We start from the raw sequence: 23,426 nt of genomic DNA, 5'->3' as shown, positions 1-23,426 counted from the left end.
AGGACCAACGCTAGCCGGTAGTAATGTACAAAAGTCTTTATTGAAATACAGTTTCCATTTTCAAGCCGCAGCGCGCAGCTCTACGTCTACAAGCTAGACCGGCGAAGCTCCATCTGAATCTCCACCCCCTGTACACCAGTTTAAGACTCTAACCTTACTCCACCTCTTCCGTCTCTCCTTTCTCCTCTGGGTCCTTCTACCCCCCGGGGTCCCTTCCTTCCTGGACGCTTCTGACGCTGACCCCCCTGACTCTTCTCCCTCCTTTCGGCGGGCTTTAGGACCTGGCTCCCTATCCGGGCTGCCAACTGTGCCGCCCTCCTGTACATTTGAACTTGGCGCGCGCGCCCAGTCTCCGACCTTCCTTTTGACCGTTTCCTCGCTCTCCGATGGAGGCGTGGCCAATCCTGACTCATATCCTCCCGCTGGCGGTGAGCCGCCTGATCCCGATACCTGGGACTCCTCCCCCCTACTGCGCTCTGGTGGGGAAGCTGGTCCTGATTTCCAACTGCTGCTCTCTGAGTCCCCTCTGGCCCCTTCTCCCTGGGGTGTCCCCCTAGGCACCCCCCTTGCTCTGACCATGGGAGCCCCTTTCTGTGAATCCTCCGATTCGCTGGAGAGACTCAGAGACCTCGGACCGCTGTCATCACTAACATTTCCTTCGGATTCCTCCCCCTCGCTCTCTATTTCCTCCCTTTCCTGTGCCTCTGCTCCTGAGCCCCTGACAATATATATATATATTTAAATATATATATATAGTGTTAATCAAAAGACTAATTTAAAAATCAGCTGAGTGTAAAATGACGCCTGCAGAAATGGACCTGCTTAATGTATGTTGAACTGTGATAGTTCACTTTCCTGCTAAATCACTTCCTTCTGAAAGGAAGAAGGGTGGTGCTTAGGAAAAGTCACTGAGTGCCTTTGTGCCTTCCAGGTGTTGTTCAACCCCATTGAACAACACCACCCCGTTTGCCCTGTTCAGCATGGCCAATGGTCAGGAATGATGGGATAAGCCACCTGCGCATAGAGAGATGGCACCACTCTTTAATTCAGAAGAAAGTGAGCTTTCTGTGCTCTGAGAAAAGGTGGAAGAGCAAGATGGAAAACACAGGATAATGGTGACTGGATGATGGCACTATATGTGTCAAGGCTCAGGGAATACTATCCCCCCTCCAGTGGCAGCCAGCCCCCCACAAGCAGATAACATGAAGAGTCCTTACCACGTAATTTATTCAGTATTCACAGAGTGACAAAGGGATGTAGTCTCTATGCCATTATGGGATTGCTCCAAGTAAAGTCCCACCCCATTTCGTCTCCCCTATTCAGGGCTGGATTTAGATTTGACGAGGCCCTAAGCTACTGAAGGTAATGGGGCCCTTTATATGTCTAGCTGTCCTTTGTCAACAACAAATTGTCACTGTTTTTGTTGTTGAATATAGGCTATATGGTAATTTATGGACCCAATAGTTATCTAAAGCCATTTTCACATAACAAATAGGAGCCTACACAACACAAAACACTGTGGTTGTTTGTAGGTTTTATTTTATTTGTTTTTTATCTTATATTTTGGAATTGTACATCCATTTTTTCCCTTTATTTTTTTGGGGATCCCCCAAGAGAGTGGGGCCCTAAATTATAGGTTGTTTAGCTTATACGTAAATCCGGCACTGCCCCTATTCTATGTCAGACCTGCTCAGGCTAATCTGAGCCTTCTGCTACTCTGTTCTACTACTCTCAACGCCCGTCTGGTCCTGGGAGAGGGGGGGTCAGGAATGCTTTTCAAGGACACTGAGTCTGTCAGCTGTCTCTCTCCTGGTGCTTCTTCTTCTTCTTGCTGCTCCCAATATTTCCCAGCTTCTCCCCTCTCCCCTCTGCAGCCTCTGAATTATGCCCTTCTGCAAACCACTGATCTAAATCTATACTGTCCTCCTGTTCTCAGGAAGGGTCAGGAGAAGGGGGGAGGGCGATCTTCACCATTCCTCCTCAGTCCAGCTCCTGACAATATGGAAGCCCCTTGAAAAGTGAATGAATGAAGCCTGGCGATTCTACACGGTGGTGTGGAGGCACCTCAGACTGCTATTTGCACACTGAGTGCATCACTGCAGACTTTGATTCTCCAATTCCCTCTCTTGTCTCTAATACAGGGTCCTTACTGAGCTGGTATCCAAAATGAAAGACATGCAGATGGACAAATCTGAGCTGGGGTGCCTACGAGCCATTGTCCTGTTCAATCCAGGTATGTGTGGATGCCTGGGGAAGCTGGTCCAGGGTCACATCAACTCGTGAATAAATTTAGCCCTGGGTTCTGAGCAGCGGCTCCTGGGCAGGCCTGTTCTTGCTGGTTCTAGGGAAAGGCCTTCTTGGTGACCTCTTCTCTCAACTGCCCAGCTTTGCCATCACTCCCTCATTCATCCATGTGGCACTGAGGTAGCCAGGTTAGTCCAGTGGCAGGAAAATATGGAGGAAGGATGGTGCTTAAAGAGAACGGAAATGGAGCAATGCATGGAGAGGAATGACTGAACAACATTGGGGATGGCAGTAGAAAAGATGAATAAAATGCGTAGGCCTCATATTGTAAGGAAGGGGATACCACTTTAAGCCTGCCTAAGGCCATCCTAACGGACGTGGGTGGTGCTGTGGGTTAAACCACTGAGCCTAGGGCTTGCCGATCAGAAGGGCGGCGGTTCAAATCCATGCGATGGGGTGAGCTCCTGTTGCTCAGTCCCAGCTCCTGCCAACCTAGCAGTTCAAAAGCACGTCAAAGTGCAAGTAGATAAATAGGTACTGCTCCAGTGGGAAGGTAAATGGCATTTCCATGTGCTGCTCTGGTTCGCCAGAAGCGGCTTAGTCATGCTGGCCACATGACCCGGAAGCTGTACGCCTGCTCCCTTGGCCAATAAAGCGAGATGAGTGCTGCAACCCCAGAGTCGGCCACGACTGGACCTAATGGTCAGGGGACCCTTTACCTTTGTAAGGCCATCCTGTTGCCATGTAAGGGCCATGAGGCAGTCTTTTTTGGTTTCTGGCCGGTACCACATAGTAAAGTAAAAAAGGTAAAGGACCCCTGGACGGTTAAGTCCAGTCAAAGGTGACTATAGGGTGTGGCACTAATCTCACTTCAGGCCGAGGGAGCTGGTGTTTGTCCACAGCTTTCTGGGTCATGCAGCCAGCATGACTAAACCTCTTCTGGCTCAATGGAACAACGTGACAGAAACCAGAGCACACGGAAATGCTGTTTACCTTCCCGTCACAGCAGTACCTATTGCACTGGTGTGCTTTCGAACTGCTAGGTTGGCAGGAGCTGGGACAGAGCCATGGGAGCTCACCCCATTGCAGGAATTCGAACCGCCGACCTTCTGATCTGCAAGCCCAAGAGAAGGCTTCCTCAACCTTGGCCCTCCAGATGTTTTTGAGACTACAGTTCCCATCATCCCTGTCCACTGGTCCTGCTAGCTAGGAGTTGTAGGCCAAAAACATCTGGAGGGCCGAGGTTGAGGACGCTTGCCCAAGAGGCTCAGTGGTTTAGACCACAGCGCCACCCGTGTCCACCTTTACCACATAGTATATATTAGGGACAGCAGTGTGTCTTCTCAGAGGTCTCTTTCAGGTAGATGGGTAATATTATTGCACTGCCTGTTTTCCCAGTTAATTACAGTTTCACAGCTAGCATACACCATGGAGTACGATGCTATTACAGTTCACTTGGCCATTCTGCAACCTACAGATAAGGAGTGGGCAATAGCTCTGCTGTTTTTTAATCATGATTCCCCTCCCTTCCTTGCTCTCTCACCCCATCAGATGCCAAGGGTCTGTCTAGTCCTGCAGAGGTGGAATCGCTACGTGAGAAAGTTTATGCAGCTCTGGAGGCGTACACCAAACAAAAGTATCCTGATCAACCGGGAAGGTAAATAGAAAGAGGCTCAGCACCACTCTTAACACCATAGGCGCCGACTCCATGGGGCTTGAGGGGGCCCGAGCCCCCTCAAAAATTCGTTTGGGGGGGCTCCGCCCCCCCAATAATCTCCGGCGCCCCTCCAGCAGAGCGCCATCGCCGCCCCTCCCCCAGCCCAAAATGCACAGGGAGGGGCGGGCTGCATGCCTCCTGCCCTCCCTCCCGAGCAAAAGCTCCACCCAATTTCCTTTGGAGCTGATTAATAGGCGCAGCACGCTCTCCCCTATTCGCTCACGAGGAGGCGGCGCCACTTTATTTGCATATTCATGAGCTTATTTATTATTCATGAGCTTTCCCGGGCCCCCCCAATATTTTTTATAAGTCCGCGTCCCTGCTTAACACAGAATGATGTTGGAAAGTGCAGAATACCAATGATGGTGCTTCTGTGTGTTTGGTTGGTTCGGAAACATTCAGAGGACAAGAGAGCCAAAAGGGACAAATCAGTAATGGGCAACAACCTTGCTAAATCTAGATCTGGGGATGAGATGTACTTGGATCAGTGACAATCTGAAATCCGTTGAACATCACATTGAATTCCCTAGAGGAAAAATGAGATCTAAATTTATGAAATAAATAAAAAGTCTATATTTCTTAGATCCAGAATCGACCGCCAATCCCAAATAGGGATGTGAGAAGGCAGCTGTTTCTGTTCCAACCTGTATCCATCACAATCACCGCCGCTTACTTTCTGCTGCAGTTTGGTTTCCACCAAATATGACATTCACTGGGCTCATTTCTCGGCACAGGTCTGGACTTTAAAGCTCCATGTCCGAGCACTCTACACACACACACACACACACACACCACACACACACACACACACACACACACACACACACACACACACTGCTTTCCCTAGGAAAACCTGTGTTTTACCACTGATCACAGCAAACAACCGTCGGGTTTTCCCAGGGAAAGTGTCAGGATAAAAAAGGAACTGTTTAAAGCCCAGATCTGTGCCTGGAAAGAACAGTGTGAAAGGAAATCTGAGTGAGCCCTGAGTCTTGCACCCCTCTCTTTAAGGTAACTTACATTCATCTCAGTGGAAAGGAAGCTGCTGTCAAAACAACATAAAAACAGTCCCTAATTGTGCATCACTTTTGAACTGAAAAAGCCAACAGCAATGTGAACAAACACTGATTGCTTTTCTGTTTTTGTTGGAATTATCCAACATCGCATTTGCTTATTTGCTCCAGAGCAACGTTAGAAATGAACCGGGGAGCTGGGCATGGGTTTCAGCAGGGAAACAAGAAGTTAGATGGAGCAACTTTCTGTTCTGGTGGCCTGAGATCAGAGCCTTTGCCTCCTGATCTCAGCCACTCCCAAGTTGGCAATTTCTCTCTAAGAAGACTGCAGTGTCCTCCTGTCTCTGCCAAACCTCTAGATAAGGAAATGACAGAGGGGGGAGGAAGTACAGGCTGACAGTGGAGAGCCAACTTTGGATGTGACTTTTCTTCTGGATCTCACTTTCTCTTTCCTTCCAGTAGCCTTTGGAATAACTATGTTATCCAATTCTGCCATCTGCTGGTTAACATGCAAATAGGAATTCCTTCCTTTTTCGTGTGCATGCACACGAAAGCTCATACCAAGAACTAACTTAGTTGGTCTTTAAGGTGCTACTGGAAGGAATTTTTTTTGTTTTGACTATGGCAGACCAACACGGCTACCCATCTGTAAATGCAAATAGGAAGTCATTAAAAGTTCTCTTCTGTGTATATCTCCTACATCTTCCTCTCTCCTCCTCTGCCACCCCTTTTTGGGTGATTTTGGTATTGAATAGATTTGATAGGAATTGGGGCAAATGCTGAACGGTGGTTATTTATATTGTGTATGCTGTTTAATGGCTTTAATGGTTTGTGAGCTGCCTCTTTGTCCATGTCCATGGAGTTTTCTTGGCAAGGATACTGGAGTGGCTTGCCAGTTCCTCCTCCAGGTGGATCACGTTTGGTCAAAACTCTCCACTATGACCTGTTCATCTTGTGTGCCCTGCTTGGTGTAGTTCATAGCTTCTCTGAGTTCTTCAAGCCCCTTCGCCATGGCAAGGCAGTGATCCATGAAGGGGATCAGCCCTGAGTGCTCACTGGAAGGACAGATCGTGAAGCTGAGGCTCCAGTACTTTGGCCACCTCGTGAGAAGAGAAGACGCCCTGGAGAAGACACTGATGCTGGGAAAGATGGAGGGCATAAGGAGAAGGGGGCGACAGAGGACGAGATGGTTGGATGGTGTTCTTGAAGCTACTAGCATGAGTTTGATCAAACTGCGGGAGGCAGTGGAGGACAGAAGTGCCTGGCGTGCTCTGGTCCATGGGGTCATGAAGAGTCGGACACGACTAAACGACTAAACAACAACAACAACAACAACAACGAGCTGCCTCTAGGCTGGAAGGGATGAAGTAGAATATTTTAAATGAACGGTGTAAAACCCAACAGCACATCAAAACCAACAGCACACAACAGAGGCCACAAGATGCCCCTAAATGGTCACCCAAACATTTTTGGGGAAAGGTGAATTTTATACCCTCCAAGAGGTCCCGAGTGGGACAACTCTCCACCTCGTGGGTACCATTTTGCCATTCCTTTAAAAAGCAACTGCAGTCAAGGTTCTGCTCCTGGCCGCATATGTTGGCTGGGCCTGGTCCACAGGTTGTAAATGCCAATGGGATTCATATGGAGAAAAGTGGAGTTTATAAATAATGTGCATCCAAGGTGTGAAACCCTTTCAGGAGGGGATTCAGTGCCTTGGATTTGGGCCTGAAAGAAAACTCTGGTAACTAGTGTGGTGGGATACATTCAGTGAGGCCCAGCGCTGAGGGCCTTCTGGCGGGTCCCTCACTGCGAGAAGTGAGGTTACCAGGCAGAGGGCCTTCTCAGTGGTGGCGCCTGCCACATGGAACGCCCTCCCATCAGATGTCAAGGAAATAAATAACTCTTTGACTTTTAGAAGACATCTGAAGGCAGCCCTGTTTAGGGAAGTTTTTAATGTTTGAAGTTTTATTCTGTTTTAAGTGTTCTGCTGGGAACCGCCCAGAGTGGCTGGGGAAACCCAGCCAGATGGGCGGGTTGTTGTTGTTGTTGTTGTTGTTGTTGTTGTTGTTGTTATTATTATTATTATTATTATTATTATTACCAATATCAAAAAGAAAGTCAGGAAGCACCTGAGTTCTCTTTAAGGCCAGCCCCATGTTGGGTACATTATGCAGTTGTCAGTCTAAGAAAGCTGACCCATTTTAAGCTCTAAAACACGGATAAATGTTTTGGTAAAGTAGGGGGGGTGTCGTTTCTGAGTGAAATGAAGGTTAGTTTCTTTTTCTACGTCTTCCTGCCATCTGCAGTGGATTTAAAGCTAAAACGAAAAACCTAGACTAGAGACCATCACACAACCTGCTTCCTCCCTATTTCATTTTATTGATATGGTGCCTTTCTATACCGTATTTTTTGCTCTATAAGACTCACTTTTTCCCTCCTAAAAAGTAAGGGGAAATGTGTGTGCGTCTTATGGGGTGAATGCAGGCTGCACAGCTATCCCAGAAGCCAGAACAGTAAGAGGGATCGCTGTGCAGCGATCTCTCTTGCTGTGATTCAGAATATATTTTTTCTTGTTTTCCTCCTCCAAAAACTAGGTGCGTCTTATGGTCTAGTGCATCTTATAGAGCGAGAAATACGGTATATCCTGCTCAGAGCTGTTTACACACACACACATACACACACACACACACACACACAGAGAGAGAGAGAGAGAGAGCAACAAGTCACATATCACAATATCAAGACATTTTCGAAAGTGCATAGTAAAGATAATCAGCATTAAACAATTCAAAAACCAAATTTAATTCCACCAGAGTTTAGCTATATCCTGTTCTGTGGGTGCTTGAGGTGCACAGAAGAAGCAGGCAGTATCTGGTGAAGTTGGATCACCGTAGTCAAGGTCACATAAAGCAGATAAAGCCTGGTCAAGCTCTGTTAGGCAGCGGGTGTGGAAGACCAGGACCTTGGATAGCTCAAAATGAGCCCTGCTAGCTAAAGCTCTCTCCTGCTGTAGTTGCAGGAAGCTGTGGTCTTGGCAGGGAAATGCAGCCAACTGTAGGCTGACAAGAGCCGTCCTGTGGTTGGTTCCACATCCCCAGAGGAGTTGGCTAGGTTGTTAAAAGGCTCCTGCCTGATTTTACAGTTGGTGTGCCCTGAAAGGCTGGGGAACTGGAGATATGGCAATTGGTGCATCCTATAAGTCTGAGGATGAGACACGGGTGGTCCTGTGGGTTAAACCACAGAGCCTAGGACTTGCCAATCAGAAGGTCGGCGGTTTGAATCCCTGCAACGGGGTGAGCTCCCATTGCTCGGTCCCATCTCCTGGCAACCTAGCAGTTCGAAAGCACATCAAAGTGCAAGTAGATAAATAGGTACCGCTCTGGCGGGAAGGTAAACGGCGTTTCTGTGCGCTGCTCTGGTTCGCCAGAAGTGGCTTAGTCATGCTGGCTACATGACCCGGAAGCTGTACCCCGGCTCCCTTGGCCAATAAAGTGAGATGAGCGTCGCAACCCCAGTCGGTCACGACTGGACCTAGTGGTCAGGTGTCCCTTTACCTTTATCTTTATAAGTCCGAGGATAGTGCCAAAGCTGTGTCTGGAAGGCCCCAGATTAGCAGAAGATCCAGGATTGTGAATCTTGGCAAGCTAATGCAATAATTAATCCATAATCACAACATGTATATAAAACCAGGAGGCAGTTTCCAGCTAGCATTCTGTCAGTGTAAGGAGCTGTTTGTACAATTATACTTTCCCCCCTCCTCTCCCCGCCGTGTCCCCAAATCTGCTCCGGGAAACCCAGGCAGAACGTGTTGTTGTGCAAGCTGAACCCCTTGCGCCGACAGAGCACATTGCTTAGCACAGCAGTGGACACTGCAGCACAGAACGCAATTCGTAATAAAACTAAACCAGCGCAGCACGGCATGGGGACTCGCTTTTGCGGCTCTGGAAATTGCTTCTGCACATGGCCAGATGCCGGAAATCGCATCTGCACATGTCCGCGGTGCTGGAAATCTCTTCTGCGCCGGTTTAATGCAGCGTGCGGGGACTCGCCAAGCAGGCAACTTGGTTCAGGGGGGTCTGGTGGGCCGGTTAAGCGGCCTTCATGGGCTGCTGTTGGCCCATAGGCCTTAGGTTGCCGACCCCTGCATTAGAACAAATGACAGGCTTGCTGTTAATGGCAAAACATCTCCACTATAGCAATTTTGGACTGGGAAGGTGTTGGTTTTAACCACCTGTCCCGGGTATGGATCACCTCTGCGCACAGAAGAGGGAAGAGGGAGGCAGCACTCCAAATCTTACCGAGCTTTCAAGAAGGGCTGCTGTCAGGGGTTCAGGAGCAGAGGGACAGGAAAGGGAGGAATTAGAGACCGAGGGAGAGGAATCCGAGGGAGAGGTCAGCGATGATAGCCGTCCGAGGTCTCTAAGTCTCTCCAGCGATTCAGAGGATTCACAGAAAGGGGCTCCCGTGGTCAGAGCTAGGGGGTTGCCAGAGGGAACACCCCAGGAAGGAGGGGCCAGAGGGGACTCAGAGAGCAGCAGCTGGAAATCGGGACCAGCTTCCCCACCGGAGAGCAGTAGGGGGGAGGAGCCCCAGGCATCGGCAGCAGGCAGCTTTCCGTCAGCGGAAGGACATGAGTCAGGGTTAGCCACGCCTGCATCAGAGAGCGAGGAAACGGTCAAAAGGAAGGTCAGGGGCAGCGCGCGCGCGCCAAGTTCAAATGTACAAGAGGGTGGCGCAATGAGCAGCCCGGAGAGGGAGCCGGGTCCCAAAGCACGCCGAAGAGAGGGGGAGGAGTCCGAGGGGTCCGCATCCGAGGCGTCCAGGAAGGAAGGCACCCCGGGGGGTAGTAGGACCCAGAGGCGGAAGGAGAAACGAAGAAGGTGGAGTAAGGCTAGAGTCTTAAACTGGTGTACAGGGGGCGGAGACTCAGACGAGGCTTCACTGGTCTAGGGTCTAGACGTAGAGACGCACGCTAGGGCTTGAAAATGGGAACTAAACTTCAATAAAGACTTTTGTACAGTTCTGCTGGCTAGCGTTGGTCTTCTGTGAGCTGGGGCCTGGAGGCAGTCTCTGACAGCTGCGATGTAGACAGGCCCTTTCCTGCATGTGTGTACTCAATGTGTGGATTGGAACATTAGATTCCACCGGCTGCATTAACCTGCACCATGGGTGGCACTGAGAGTAATAGCCAGCAGAGTTCATGGAAGGAGCTTCCATTTCCATGAATTTGTGCCTACACGAAATACTCACTTGGTAAAGTGAGTCATAGATCTTGAAAGACCTACACTGGCTCCCAGTACGTTTCCGAGCACAATACAAAGTGGCTTTAAAGGGCTTTAAAGCCCTAAATGGCCTCGGCCCAGTATACCTGAAGGAGCGTCTCCACCCCCATCATTCAGCCCGGACACTGAGGTCCAGCGCTGAGGGCCTTCTGGCGGTTCCCTCATTGTGAGAAGCAAAGCTACAGGGAACCAGGCAGAGGGCCTTCTCGGTAGTGGCGCCTGCCCTGTGGAACGCCCTCCCATCAGATGTCAAAGAGATAAACAACTACCTGACATTCAGAAGACATCTTAAGGCTTCAGGGAAGTTTTTAATGTGTGACATCTTAGTGTATTTTTGGTTTTTGTGGAAGCCGCCCAGAGTGGCTGGGGAAACCCAGATAGATGGGTGGGGTGCAAATAAATTATTATTATTATTATTATTATTATTATTATTATTATTATTATTATTAATGAAACAGGGCAGCAAGCAGGAAAGCCCCTTTGGGCAAAAGAAATTCCTGCAGAGCAGGCGAGTTTGGGCTTGATAACCCCTGGGGTCCCTCCGAACTCTACAACTCCATGATTCTCACCCACCCATGGCAGAAGACTAAGCCCTGGCCTTTGGGATTGAACCAAACAGCCCTGAAAAGGGCTTAATGTGAATTGCATTAGTGTGTCTTTGGTAGGACAAAACGAATCCTTGCTGACCCTTATGTTTTAATGATGCCATATTCGCAGCCAGCAACAGGCCTGCAGATACCGGCAGCTATTTATTCCTAATGTGGGCATTTAACGGATGTAACTTTTTGGCTGATACTTTCTAGCTTTGCTGTAATCAGCCGACATTATTATGAAGTTAAGGGACGCGGGTGGCGCTGTGGGTTAAACCACAGAGCCTAGGACTTGCCGATCAGAAGGCCAGCGGTTTGAATCCCCGCGACGGGGTGAGCTCCCGTTGCTCGGTCCCTGCTCCTGCCAACCTAGCAGTTCGAAAGCATGCCAGTGCAAGTAGATAAATAGGTACCGCTCCAGCGAGAATGTAAACGGTGTTTCCGTGTGCTGCTCTGGTTTGCCAGAGGCGGCTTAGTCATGCTGGCCACATGACCCAGAAGCTGTACTCCCTCAACCGGCTCCCTCAACCAGTAAAGCGAGATGAGTGCTGCAACCCCAGAGTCGGTCACAACTGGACCTAATGGTCAGAGTTCCCTTTACCTTTTTATAATGTAGTAATGTAGTTCAAAGGGAAGTCTAAAATGCTGAAACAGCTGTTTCTGTCCACAATTTTAATCATGTATTTTGGCTGTGTGTGTGTGTGTGTGTGTGTGTGTTTTGTGGGTAACAAAACTTGTGGCATCCAAAGTTCCAAGCAACACATTTGACTTCAGTTGATGTGGGCCCAGGTGCAGGAAGAGCCTTGCGCAAGGCCCTATTTCAGATCCAGCGAATGTGGTGGAGTTCTTTCTTTTGTCTCTCAACAGAACACACCCCTTGGCATTCCCCGATTGTCATTAACTTCAGTTTTTCTACATCTCTGGTTCCTTCAGGTTTGCCAAGCTCCTCCTGAGGCTGCCGGCCTTGCGATCTATCGGCCTGAAATGCCTGGAGCACCTCTTCTTCTTCAAGCTGATTGGTGACACCCCCATCGACACTTTCCTCATGGAAATGTTGGAGACGCCGCTGCAGATTACTTGACCCTGAAAATGGATTGAGGAGGTGTGGAAACGAAGGATGGGACAGAGAGGTTGAAGGTTAATGATGGTTTCCGCTTAGGATGGTGTGGTCCTGGTCTACTTGTGCCCATTTCCATTCAGGGTGGGGGGAGTAATAAGGGGGTGGTGACATCTCTGCGAGCATTTAGTGTCCAAAAGACAGGGTCCTATGTGGCTATGGCTGCGTTGCTTTTACCCCTGGCTGTCAGCAAGGTGGGCCAGGACATCCTACAGCTTGTCAGTAACAAAACTGGTGCCACCTGTACAAATAAATGAGTTTAAATTATTTTTTCACTTCCAATAAAAATGAGAAATAAAATAATATATAAGGAACTGGTGTGGAAATTGCTGTTGTTGCTTGGGGTTCCTTCTTACCCAAGGAAGGAAGGAGGAAGGTAAAAAGGTAAAGGTGAAGGACCCCTGGACGGTTAAGTCCAGTCAAATGAGACTCTGGGGTTGCTGCGCTCATCTCACTTTCAGGCCAAGGGAGCTGGCGTTTGTCTGCAGACAGCTTTCCAGGTCATGTGGCCAGCAGGACTAAACTGTTTCTGGTGCAATGGGACACCATGACGGAAACCAGAGCACACGGAAACACCCTTTACCTTCCTGCCACAGTGATAAACCTATTTATCTACTTGAGCAGGTGTGCTTTCAAACTGCTAGGTCGGCAGACGTTGGTGGAAGATGCTCCTCTCAACACAGGAAGGCCAAGGATATAGGTCTGGGCCTGGTAGGCGTGGCCCAACTTGGCTTCCACAGATATTTTTTAATGTGCCTGAAAGAAAGTGGCTTGCGAATCAAGGGCTTAATTTAGTGAGGGGGAGACAGGCACTCCTTTCCAGGAAGCAAGATCATTACAATCAATATATCTGAAGATCAGTATACCTGAAGGAGCGTCTTCACCCCCATCGTTCTACCCGGACACTGAGGTCCAGCACCGAGGGCCTTCTGGCAGTTCCCTCACTGCGAGAAGCCAAGTTACAGGGAAGCAGGCAGAGGGCCTTCTCGGTAGTGGCACCTGCCCTGTGGAACGCCCTCCCACCAGATGTCAAAGAGAAAAACAACTACTAGACTTTTAGAAGACATCTGAAGGCAGCCCTGTTTAGGGAAGCTTTTAATGTTTGATGCACTACTGCATTTTAATATTTTGTTGGAAGTGGCTGAGGAAACCCAGCCAGATGGGTGGGGCATAAATTTTATTATTATTATTATTATTATTATTATTATTATTATTATTATTATTTCTACAAACTCCTCTAAATGTCCTGTTACTGCAGAACAGACACTGTGGCAACTGCTGAGTCAGCACCTGGGACTGGGATCAGGGCCGGCCCACCCATGAGGCAAGGTGGTCCATAGGGGCAGCAGATCCAGTCTCCAAGGGATGTGTTGCTTGCTGCCACTGCTGCTGCAGTGTCTATGATGCCTGTGGCACTTTCCTTGAAGGCTGTATCTGCTGCCTCCTCGGCACCCCCTCCCCATGCTGCCTCTACAGCAGTCTCTTGGCAAATAGGAGGCGCTGCTGGTCTCCCACTGCCCTTGTTCCTGTTGTGCATATTATTTTCATTGCCATGTTCCTACACTTTGTCGAAGGGAAACTCCCCACTGGGGTAGAAATCATATATCAAACAGAAGATGGAAAGCTCTTCAATCTGAGCAGGCTGAAAGCAAAGAGTAAGGTTACCGTAACTTCCATCATAGAACTTCAGTATGCTGGTGACAACATAGTGTGTGCACGCTCAGAGGATGACCTCCAAATCATCCTAAATAGCTTCACAGAAGGTAACGAAAACAACATCAACTTCGTTGGACTGATCGTGTTGTGCAGATGCCAGCTTTTAGATAGTCCCCTTCCTGTTAATTCACAGTCGCAGAAACCTGCGAAGAAGAGGTGGAACAGCCCACAAAGCGAAATTAGTACAATTGAAATGCTTATAGTGGTAAATTGTAATGTTGCCTTTCTCCTATGAATTACGATTGCTATGAATTTCCCCTCTCCTCTTTGACAAAGAGTTCAATGGAAAAGGGAGGCGGGACAAATGAAATCTAACTGGTGTGGTGGAAAGTGTGTTTTTTAAAAAAGATAAGGGAAGTTGTTAACATATTAACTTCTTGCAGCTGTAGTTATCCCTGTGAGGAGCCAACATGGCGCCGAGGTAAGACGCGCTTACCGGTGCTCTTCGGACTTCTTTTAATCTTCTTTTAATCTTTTATATTTTTATCCTAACTGACCCAGTCAGTTTTTGAAGTATTTTATAATTTTTAACTTCTTGCAGCTGTAGTTATCCCTGTGTTAGGACAAGCACCAGCAGCCTTATTTCAGCAATAATAATAATAATAATAATTTTTATTTATACCCCGCCCTTCCCAGTTCAGAAAACCGGGCTCAGGGCAGCTAACAACAAATTTAAAACACATAATTGTAATACAACATAGAAGCAGCATAAAATACAGTATAAAAGCATGAATAACAATAAAATTCAAAGTCCAGAAAACAATTTGGGGGAAATCCATCCAATAAGCATTAGATAGTCACCAGGGCTAGCTGGCTGAATTAGTCCTACTTGGGCCAGCAAGGAGGCCAGGGGAGAATTAGCAATGATTCTTCAACATCAACTTCTTTGGACTCGTCATGTTGTGCGGATGCCTGATGATCGTCTTCCAAAGCAACTACTCCATTCCAAACTTTAAAATGGAAAGCGTAATGCTGGTGGTCAACAAAAGAGGTTGAAAGACTCTCTCAAGGCAAATCTCTAAAAATGTAGTATAAACACCAACAACTGGGAAACACTGGCCTGCGAGCACTCCAGTTGGAGAACAGCCTTTACCAAAGGTGCCATGGGCTTTGAAGACGCTCAAACTCAGGACACAAGGGGGAAACGTGCTAAGAGGAAGGCACACTTGGCAAATCCACACCGTGATCAACTCCCACCCGGGAACCAATGTCCCCACTGTGGAAGGATGTGTGGGTCCAGAACCGGCCTCCACAGTCATTTATGGACTCATTGTTCAAACCGTGTTTATGGAAGACAATCTTACTTGGCTACAAGTGATCGCCAAAGAGAATTCACTCACCCCTTCTTTCCGTAGCAGCGGGGGGGCGGCGGCACCATTTTGTGGTTCGCCTCAGATGCCCAAATGTCTTGAGCCAGCTCTGGCTGGTATGCAGCATGGGATCCTTAAAGTTGTGCCTGTGGACATTATGGCACCCACCCTCAGGCACCACGCCCCCATTTTTTATTTTCAAAATTGAGCTTCTTCTCGTTTTTTGCTTTAGGCTCTCTCTCTCTCTCTCTCTCTCTCTCTCTCTCTCTCTCTCTCTCTGTGTGTGTGTGTGTGTGTTTGATTGGGGTTATTTTGTTCCTTGCACATCCAGTGCCGGATTAACATATAGGCTAAACAAGCTATAGCTTAGGCCCCCACTCTCTTGGAGGACCCCCCAAAAAATTAAAGGGGAAAAAACTGGATGTACATTTACAAAATATAAGATAAAAAACAAATAAAACTTACATACAGCAGCAGTGTTTTGTGTTGTGTAGGCTCCTATGATGTAAGTCATGGACTCTGCCTGCTAGCCTGCTCTCTCAAATGTCACTGGTTTGCTCATTTCTATACCAATTACAGTGGTACCTTGGTTTGCAACTGTTTTGGATTACAACCATTTTGGGTTACAACCACGTCAAACCCTGAAGTGTGTGTCCCTTTTTTTTTGGATTACAACCCATTTTTTTTGGATTACAAACAAAAACTTTTTGGAGGCCCCATTGGCAAAAGTGCACCTTTGGTTACAACCTATTTTGGTTTACAACCGGACCTCCAGAATGGATTATGGTTGTAAACTAAAGTATCACTGTACTTTGATAAAATACATATTTTGTTATGTGCAAATGGCTTTAGATACCTATTAGGTCCATAAATTACCATATAGCCTATATTCAACACAAAAAAAACAGTGACAATTTGTTGTTGACAAAGGACAGCTGGACATGTAAAGGGCCCTATTACCTTCAGTAGTTTAGGTCCTCATCAAACCTACATCCGGCCCTGTTCACATCCCACAAATACATAATGCAAACATGTAAGAGTGTCGTATTGTGAACTCTCCAGCAGGCGGCAAGAGTGAATTTGGGTGTTTTATTTCTCAAGGAACTTCAGGAAAATTGAAGACTGCTTGTAGCTCCTACTGGTCTCCATAGCACCAGCCAATCAGAAGTGCAAGTAGGACCCTGATTATTTGTGTGGTAAAGAAATACTCCACCCCAGTAGTGATTTCAGCCAGGAACTCGGGGGCTGCACATGGACAATTTCAGTCAGTAGGGACTGACTCTGCTGCAAGTACCTTACTACATAGTTGCAAATAAGTCTAACAGCAACCATTCACTGCTTCACTCCACAAGGGGGGGAAAGTTTCAATCTTAATCTTAAAATATTAATCTCCATTTCTGAGCTCCCAGTATTACTTGTGCTCAAGGTAAGACACAGTTACAGCTTGGACTACTGCAATGCACTCTACGTGGGGCTACCTTTGAAGGTGATCCGGAAACTACAGCTAATCCAGAATGTGGCAGCTAGACTGGTGACTGGGACTGGCCGTCGAGACAACATAACACTGGTTCTGAAAGACCTACATTGGCTCCCAGTCCATTTCCGAGCACAACTCAAAGTGTTGGTGCTGACCTTTAAAGCCCTAAACAGCCTTGGCCCAGGATACCTGAAGAAGTGTCTCCACCCTATCATTCAGCCCAGACACTGAGGTCCAGCACCAAGGGCCTTCTGGCAGTTCCCTCACTGCGAGAAGTGACATTACAGGGAACCAGGCAGATGGAACGCCTTCCCATCACTCGACAAGGAAATAAACAACTTCCTGACTTTTAGAAGACATCTGAAGGTAGCCCTGTTTAGGGAAGTTTTTAATGTGTGACATTTTAATGTATTTTTAATCTTTGTTGGAAGCCGCCCAGAGTGGCTGGGGAAACCCAGCCATATGGGCAGGGTATTAATAAATAATAATAATAATAATAATAATAATAATAATAATAATAATAAGAAGAAGAAGAAGAAGAAGAAGAAGAAGAAGAAGAAGAAGAAGAAGAAGAAGAAGCAGCAGCAGCAGCAGCAGCAGCAAACATTCTGGCTCTGTCTTGGCAATGCTTCTTTGGTCACTTACAATGAGTGCACTACCAACCTCCACCACTTGGTGGCTTGTGTTTTTCTCCACAGCTTTACACAGGGAATCCTGTCTTTACGTGTTTTTTCAAATGTCCACGGACCTTAATCTCTGTTAAGTTTGTTTAGGATTGCAGCCTAAGGTACGTCACAACAGTGGCATGAAAGCGGCCTTCCCATATTTTACCCCATTCAAAGGACAAGCACCATATAGGTTGGGTCCTTAACATGCACAGTTGTCATCTGTTTGGGGTTGCAGACAACCATCTGATGGGAAAGACTCACCTAGTTTTGGTCTTGCTAGCCTTTAGGTCTCACAGCAGTGCTATGGGATGAAAGCACAGCAGGAAAATACAATTAATACAAAAGAAGTGATTGAAAAAGAGTGCTTAGGGGGAAAAACCTTTGGAATTTACTTTCAAGCACTAATGCCTAAGAATTTCTAAGAAGCACAATTTTAAATCAATGTCCCAGTTGGTATATTGCGAAGGTGGGAATACAAAACAGGATCCCTGTGCTATATTCTCCTAATGTGGAAAACATTGTGGTCAAGTAGTTTCACACTGTCATGAATGCCCACGAGTGCAAGATTTTTGGATGACAGAGCTTGCAAGAGGTGAGAAAATATTGCAGACTGCAGTGTCCTTCCAAAACATCATACTTATGACAAAAAATAAAAATATGCAAACAAGTTTCCACACCAGAGGGGACTGCAAGATGTATAACAGGTTATTTTTCACTCCATGGACTTCCAGCAGGAAGAGGAAAATCCAGATTAAATTTTTTAAGGTACAGTATGGCATTTTGAGGGACGCGGGTGGTGCTGTGGGTTAAACCACAGAGACTAGAGCTTGCAGATCAGAAGGTCGGCAGTTCGAAGCCCTGCAACGGGGTGAGCTCCCGTTGCTCGGTCTTCTCCTGCCCACCTAGCAGTTCGAAAGCACGTCAAAGTGCAAGTAGATAAATAGGTACCGCTCCGGCGGGGAGGTAAACGGCGTTTCCGTGCGCTGCTCTGGTTAGCCAGAAGCGGCTTAGTCATGCTGGCCACATGACCCAGAAGCTGTACGCTGGCTCCCTCGGCCAATAAAGCAAGATGAGTGCTTCAACCCCAGAGTTGGTCATGACTGGACCTAATGTTCAGGGGTCCCTTTACCTTTACCTATGGCATTTTGACAGTGAGGGTTTTATGTGAAACAAAATAAGAAAATTCCTTCCAGTAGCACCTTAGAGATCAGTGCAAAAAATTTGTGCATGTGACCAGCATGAATTCCACAAAAATGCCCACATGGAAACACCCTAGAACTCCAAAATTTGGGGATCAGTGGCTTACACATCTTGAAACCACATCTTACACTGTAGGCTGTGTACACACTAACATGTAGTTTTTCTCAATAAAGAAACGTTTGTGTCCATCTAGATTGAGTCTAGACCTTCCCCTTGATTAGGTCATCCATGGACACACTGCAGTGAGCTTTTGTTTTTGGAATGAAACCAGTTTCCTGTTGTTCAGGAGCAAAAAATATACAATAAATCTAAAATGTGTGAGAACCATGTAGGGGGGGGGGGAGTGCCCAGTCTCCATGGATTCTAGAACAAAATGTCTTGTGTTCACAGCCATATTCTCAAAAAGTTTTGCAGTATTTCTCCCAGCCAAAACTGTATGGTCAAGCACACTGTAGACCTTGGTTACACCCTCTTACAGGGACTGAATTAGTAAAGTTTGAAAAATTATAACTATGGCCAAACTCCTCCATTCTGAAGGAAATCAGCCCTGAGTGCTCACTGGAAGGACAGATTGTGAAGCTGAAGCTCCAATACTTTGGCTGCCTCATGAGAAGAGAAGACTCCCTGGAAAAGACCCTGATGTTGGGAAAGATGGAGGGCACAAGGAGAAGGGGACGACAGAGGACGAGATGGTGGGACAGTGTCCTTGAAGCTACCAGCATGAGTTTGACCAAACTGCGGGAGGCAGTGGAAGACAGGAGTGCCTGGCGTGCTCTGGTCCATGGGGTCACGAAGAGTCGGACATGACTAAACGACTAAACAACAACAACATGGCCAAACTCCATTATTATTATTATTATTATTATTATTACTACTACTACTACTACTACTACTACTACTACTCATTTCAGTTCTATACTGCTTTACATTTTTAAGAAAGAAATCTCAAATTGGTTTGCAACCTACATGAAAACACCAAATAAAACAATCCAACATAAAACTTTACAAGAAGGAAGTCAGATATAAAGTATACATTCAAAGCAGTACAATTAGCAAGAAACTAAAATATTATCTTAAAGATTTCAAAACAAAACATTACCAAGGCCAACTGCAGAATGCACATTTAATGCAGCAAAGTGAATTTTAAAGTATCTCAAACACTTCAAAATGAAACATTTCACCAAAGGAAGTCAAATATAAAATGTACATTTAAAACAGCATCATTAGCAAGAAAATGAAATGTTATCTTAGGCACAGAACATATCTGCTGCTCTTGCTGCCAATGGTGGTTCGTGCTTGGTGGGGGCTGTGGAAACTCAGGCTGATGATGACTTGGGTCTTCCCTAAGAGGCAGCCAAGCCAGTCCTTCTCAGGTTCAGGCAACTTTCTCAAAGTCTGGGTTCCCCTTCTTTTCCAGTCTAGAAACAGCTGAGGAGAGAAAAAGGAAACTGTTGCTTTGCAATATAGAAATGTGTCTTTTGATGACTACCCAATTATATGCATTCCACCCCATTGTTTGCTTTCTTTAAATATCTGTATGTTGTTGCTTTACCTCGACCCTTTTCGGTAAATGTCCACTTGTTGAATGGGACGTGGGTGGCGCTGTGGGTTAAACCACAGAGCCTAGGGCTTGCCGATCAGAAGGTCAGCAGTTCGAATCCCCACGACGGGGTGAGTTCCCGTTGCTCGGTCCCAGCTCCTTCCTGCCAACCTAGCAGTTTGAAAGCACATCAAAGTACAGGTAGATAAATAGGTAACTCTCCGGCATGAAGGTAAACGGCATTTCCGTGCGCTGCTCTGGTTCACCAGAAGCGGCTTAGTCATGCTGGCCCCGTGACCCGGAAGCTGTACGCCGGCTCCCTCGGCCAATAAAGCGAGATGAGCGCCGCAACCCCAGAGTCGACCACGACTGGACCTAATGGTCAGGGGTCCCTTTACCTTTACCACTTGTTGAAAAGTAGCTCCACCTGCTGCTGCTGGTGGCGCAATTGCCCGGAGCCGGTTCTTCCTTTCCCAAGTTCCATCATTGCCCACATGGAGGCACCCAAAGACTCCTCTGATGAGTCAGCAAGCGAATTGCGGACATTCCTCGGGATGTTGAGGAGGGGCAGCCCAGCCCAAGCAGCGGCTGGAGCGCCTCTTCCTTCTCAAAAGCTCTAAAAGCTACCCCTGAAGCCACCTTGCGCCTTGGTCCATCTCTCCCGGTGTCGCCTGGCGTGGCAGAGGCTCCCTTGGAGCTACCCTAGACTTGCTGCCTGACATGCCTTCAGCTGGGGTTGCCAGAGCCCGAACTCTCTGCGCGTCAAGCGCTGCTCTGCTTCTCAGTTCCCACGTTCCCAGAATCTCCCCCCCCCCCGCCCGCCTCCCCGTTGCAACAATGCTATGTGGATGCTTGACGCAAAGGGGAGGCGTCGCTTTCCCTAGAGCTGCGCCGCTCTGCTGCGTAAACGGCGTGGCTTGGTTGTGGTCTACGCGCCGCGCCACAAAGGCGGCGCGGGGACTGGCTGCATACCCACGGACGGCTGATAACAGAACTCTGCTCTTTAAAATACTTTTGCCCGTTGGTATACCGCCTCGCGCCCTGGAGATGGCAGGATGTGGAAGCAGAGCAGGAAAGAGCGAGGATTGACTCCCTTGGAGGTTTTGCGCGCAATATCCAAGAGAAGGAGAGGAGCAAAGTTTCCTGAGGTCTCTCGCGCCATCGCGCCATTCTTCCTGGAGAGCTCTTCTCAAACTCCCCTGCCTTCCCCTTCCCCTTCCGTGGAATCAGCTATAACGCAAAGGCGAGGCCAGAGGTAGACAGTGTGCGGTGCCCCCCCCCCCCGTGCTGGACTCCAAGCGCCAGCCAGCGTGGCCGTCCCTGCTCCAAGGCCACACGAGAGTCCCAACTTCGCTCCGGCACATATCCCTGCGTATAGTGGTCCAAACCTGCTGTTAAAACGCCCGCATCAGAGCGCGTTGGAGTCTATTGCTCTGCACACTTCACAGGGGAATACACCCCATTGCAATCAGTGGGGACTTACTTCTGAGTAAGCGTCTATATTGTTCAGGGGCGCCAGCTTGAACAAAATATAGGGTGGGGGCAGGTAAGCCCCGCCTCGCGTTATGGATCACACGACTTGGCCCACGCGCACCACTGCAATGGCAATGCCGATCAACTGGGGGGGTGTGGCTTTTTATTGCGAGGGCCGAAGTGACCTCGTCCCCTAGGAGTTGGCTCCTGTGAGATTGTTGGTCAAGAACAATCGAAGCGGGAAATGATGGAGCAGGAGAGAGGATGGGAGCTGAAAAAGCAATGCAGTTCAAGTGTCAGTCAGTCACTTATCGTGGCAAGCTGCGATGGCAGTGGAGGTGCAGTGGTTAAAGTGTGGGATCAGGACCTGGGAGGCCACGGTTGGAATCCTCACTGGTCTTGGGCCAGTCAATGCCGCAGCCTAACCTACCTCACTGCTGGCCACATGACCCGGAAAAACTGCGGACAAAAACCGGCTCCCTCGGCCAGTAAAGCGAGATGAGCATCGCAACCCCAGAGTCCTTCGCGACTGGACTTAACTGTCAGGGGTCCTTTACCTTTACCTACAGGTTTGTTGTGGGGATTAAATGAAGAGGGGGGAGAACCGTGTCTGCCACCTTGGTCATGGGTGTAGCCAGGTTTTTTGTTAGGGGAGCAGGCTTTTGTTGGGGCAGCAGAACCTCAGATTTGTATTTATTTGATTTTGGTGGACTTTGGAGGGCAGCTGCCCCCTTGGCTACGCCCATGCTCCCTGTGCGGAGAAGACAATATATAAATGCAAGAAATAAACAACAACAACAGAATGCTTTTATCACGCAATCATCATGATCATGCGCTATTATTAGCATCTTTTTGTTGAGGTGTTTGGCGTTTCCAAGAGCGCACTTAGATTCCCTGCTCTTCCTTGGAATGGGAATGGGAATGGGAATGAATGGGACTTCCTTCTGAATCAACATGAAAGCGCCTGGCGCGCGCATCCACACGTAACTGCACCTCAAGGTACAACTTGGTGGCATGCATGAGCCCTCATAAAGGCATGCGTGAGTTCCTGGACTGACGCGAAACCCGGTGGCGTCGACGTTCCTACAGCAACTGCCCAACAACTTTGATTTAAAAGAGATAAAAAAGGGAAAAAAGTTCAACCACTTTGGCTGCCCCTCACAACAAAATTCCCGGCTACGCCCATGGTGGCGTCTACGGGCATCATACCAACTTCGGGCACCCTTGGTGCTTGCCAAAACCCCGTTTTATCTGTAAAAAAGATATAGGGGTGCTAAACTTTTTCCCACTGTTAGTTTGAGGCGGAGTTTCTTGATTTTTCGGTGGGCTGCGGACGTTGCCTGCTTTCTTTGTCTTTATGTGTGGGGGGGTGTTTTGCTTGCTTTGGGAGGGAAGGCCGGATTCTGAGCACCCCCGGTTCCTGCGAAATGCGTATATTAGGGTGCCTAGGGCTGGGTCTCCCCAAAAGCAGGAATCCCTGGTGCAGAGGTCTTCGCGTACCGGTTCCTTCGCACGTGGATAGGGATCGAAGCCAATGTAGCCTTAACTGGGCTGTGGGTCACAGTCACAGCGAAGCTAAGGCTCCCATTCGAGGCATCCTGAAATCAGCGGCATTTACCCCTGAGTAAAGGTGCCTCGGGAGTACAGCGCCTCGCGCAGCAAAGAACTCTTGCCTTCCCCGACGGCTCAGCGCCGCCCCACCAGGTCGCGTCTCCGGATCTACAGGGAAGAACGGATGAGAATCGTCCCAGGAGCGGCAGCAACAGCAATAACAACAAAGCAAATATAGCGCTAACCCTGTTGAGCCAAAGTGTGCGTTTTTCTAAACAATACGTCGCCTTGCGACGTCGGTCTCAGAAATACTTCGGCTTCTGCAAGTTGCAGATCGCCCTTGCCCTCCTCCCTCCGTCACTCCCTCATCTCAACTTGGGCGCCTCTGTCGATCTTTTTGGCCGGCTAAGGACAACCCCTCCCCGCCCTGACGTGTGAACGCGTCTCCTCCAAGCGGCACGGGCTCCTGTCCTGCTCCAGCGCCGGGTTTGCCGGCTTGAGGTGAGGTGGGGGGGGGGGGCAGGGATG

General features: G+C 48.3%; 2 protein-coding genes and 1 long non-coding RNA gene across 6 annotated transcripts in view; 2 read left to right on the top strand and 1 right to left on the bottom strand.

Moving 5' to 3' along the window:
• RXRG (retinoid X receptor gamma) overlaps positions 1-12,277 on the top strand; it is an 83,295-nt gene extending 71,018 nt beyond the window's left edge. For all 4 annotated transcript variants that reach the window (XM_077928287.1, XM_077928289.1, XM_077928290.1 and 1 more), the window contains 3 exons: positions 2,142-2,233; positions 3,796-3,901; positions 11,780-12,277. In XM_077928287.1, the coding sequence (XP_077784413.1) occupies positions 2,142-2,233; positions 3,796-3,901; positions 11,780-11,927 (346 nt within the window). In that variant the 3' untranslated portion in view covers positions 11,928-12,277. The remainder of the gene's footprint in view (positions 1-2,141; positions 2,234-3,795; positions 3,902-11,779) is intronic.
• Positions 12,278-19,373: 7,096 nt separating this feature from the next.
• Positions 19,374-23,189, bottom strand: LOC144327752 (uncharacterized). Its single transcript, XR_013392846.1, has 3 exons — positions 22,966-23,189; positions 19,887-20,045; positions 19,374-19,762 (listed from the first exon to the last, which is right to left on the bottom strand). It is a non-coding gene; the product is annotated as an uncharacterized LOC144327752 (long non-coding RNA).
• The window catches only part of LMX1A (LIM homeobox transcription factor 1 alpha), a 74,266-nt gene continuing 74,014 nt past the window's right edge, over positions 23,175-23,426 (top strand). The window contains exon 1 of the mRNA XM_028732470.2: positions 23,175-23,399. The gene's annotated coding sequence lies outside the window, so the exon portion shown is untranslated. The remainder of the gene's footprint in view (positions 23,400-23,426) is intronic.

Source organism: Podarcis muralis, chromosome 5, assembly GCF_964188315.1.
Source record: "Podarcis muralis chromosome 5, rPodMur119.hap1.1, whole genome shotgun sequence".
In the NCBI taxonomy this organism is placed as follows: Eukaryota; Metazoa; Chordata; class Lepidosauria; order Squamata; family Lacertidae; genus Podarcis; species Podarcis muralis.
The sequence above is the reverse complement of the archived record's forward strand: the minus strand, read 5'-3'. Positions and strand labels throughout refer to the sequence as shown.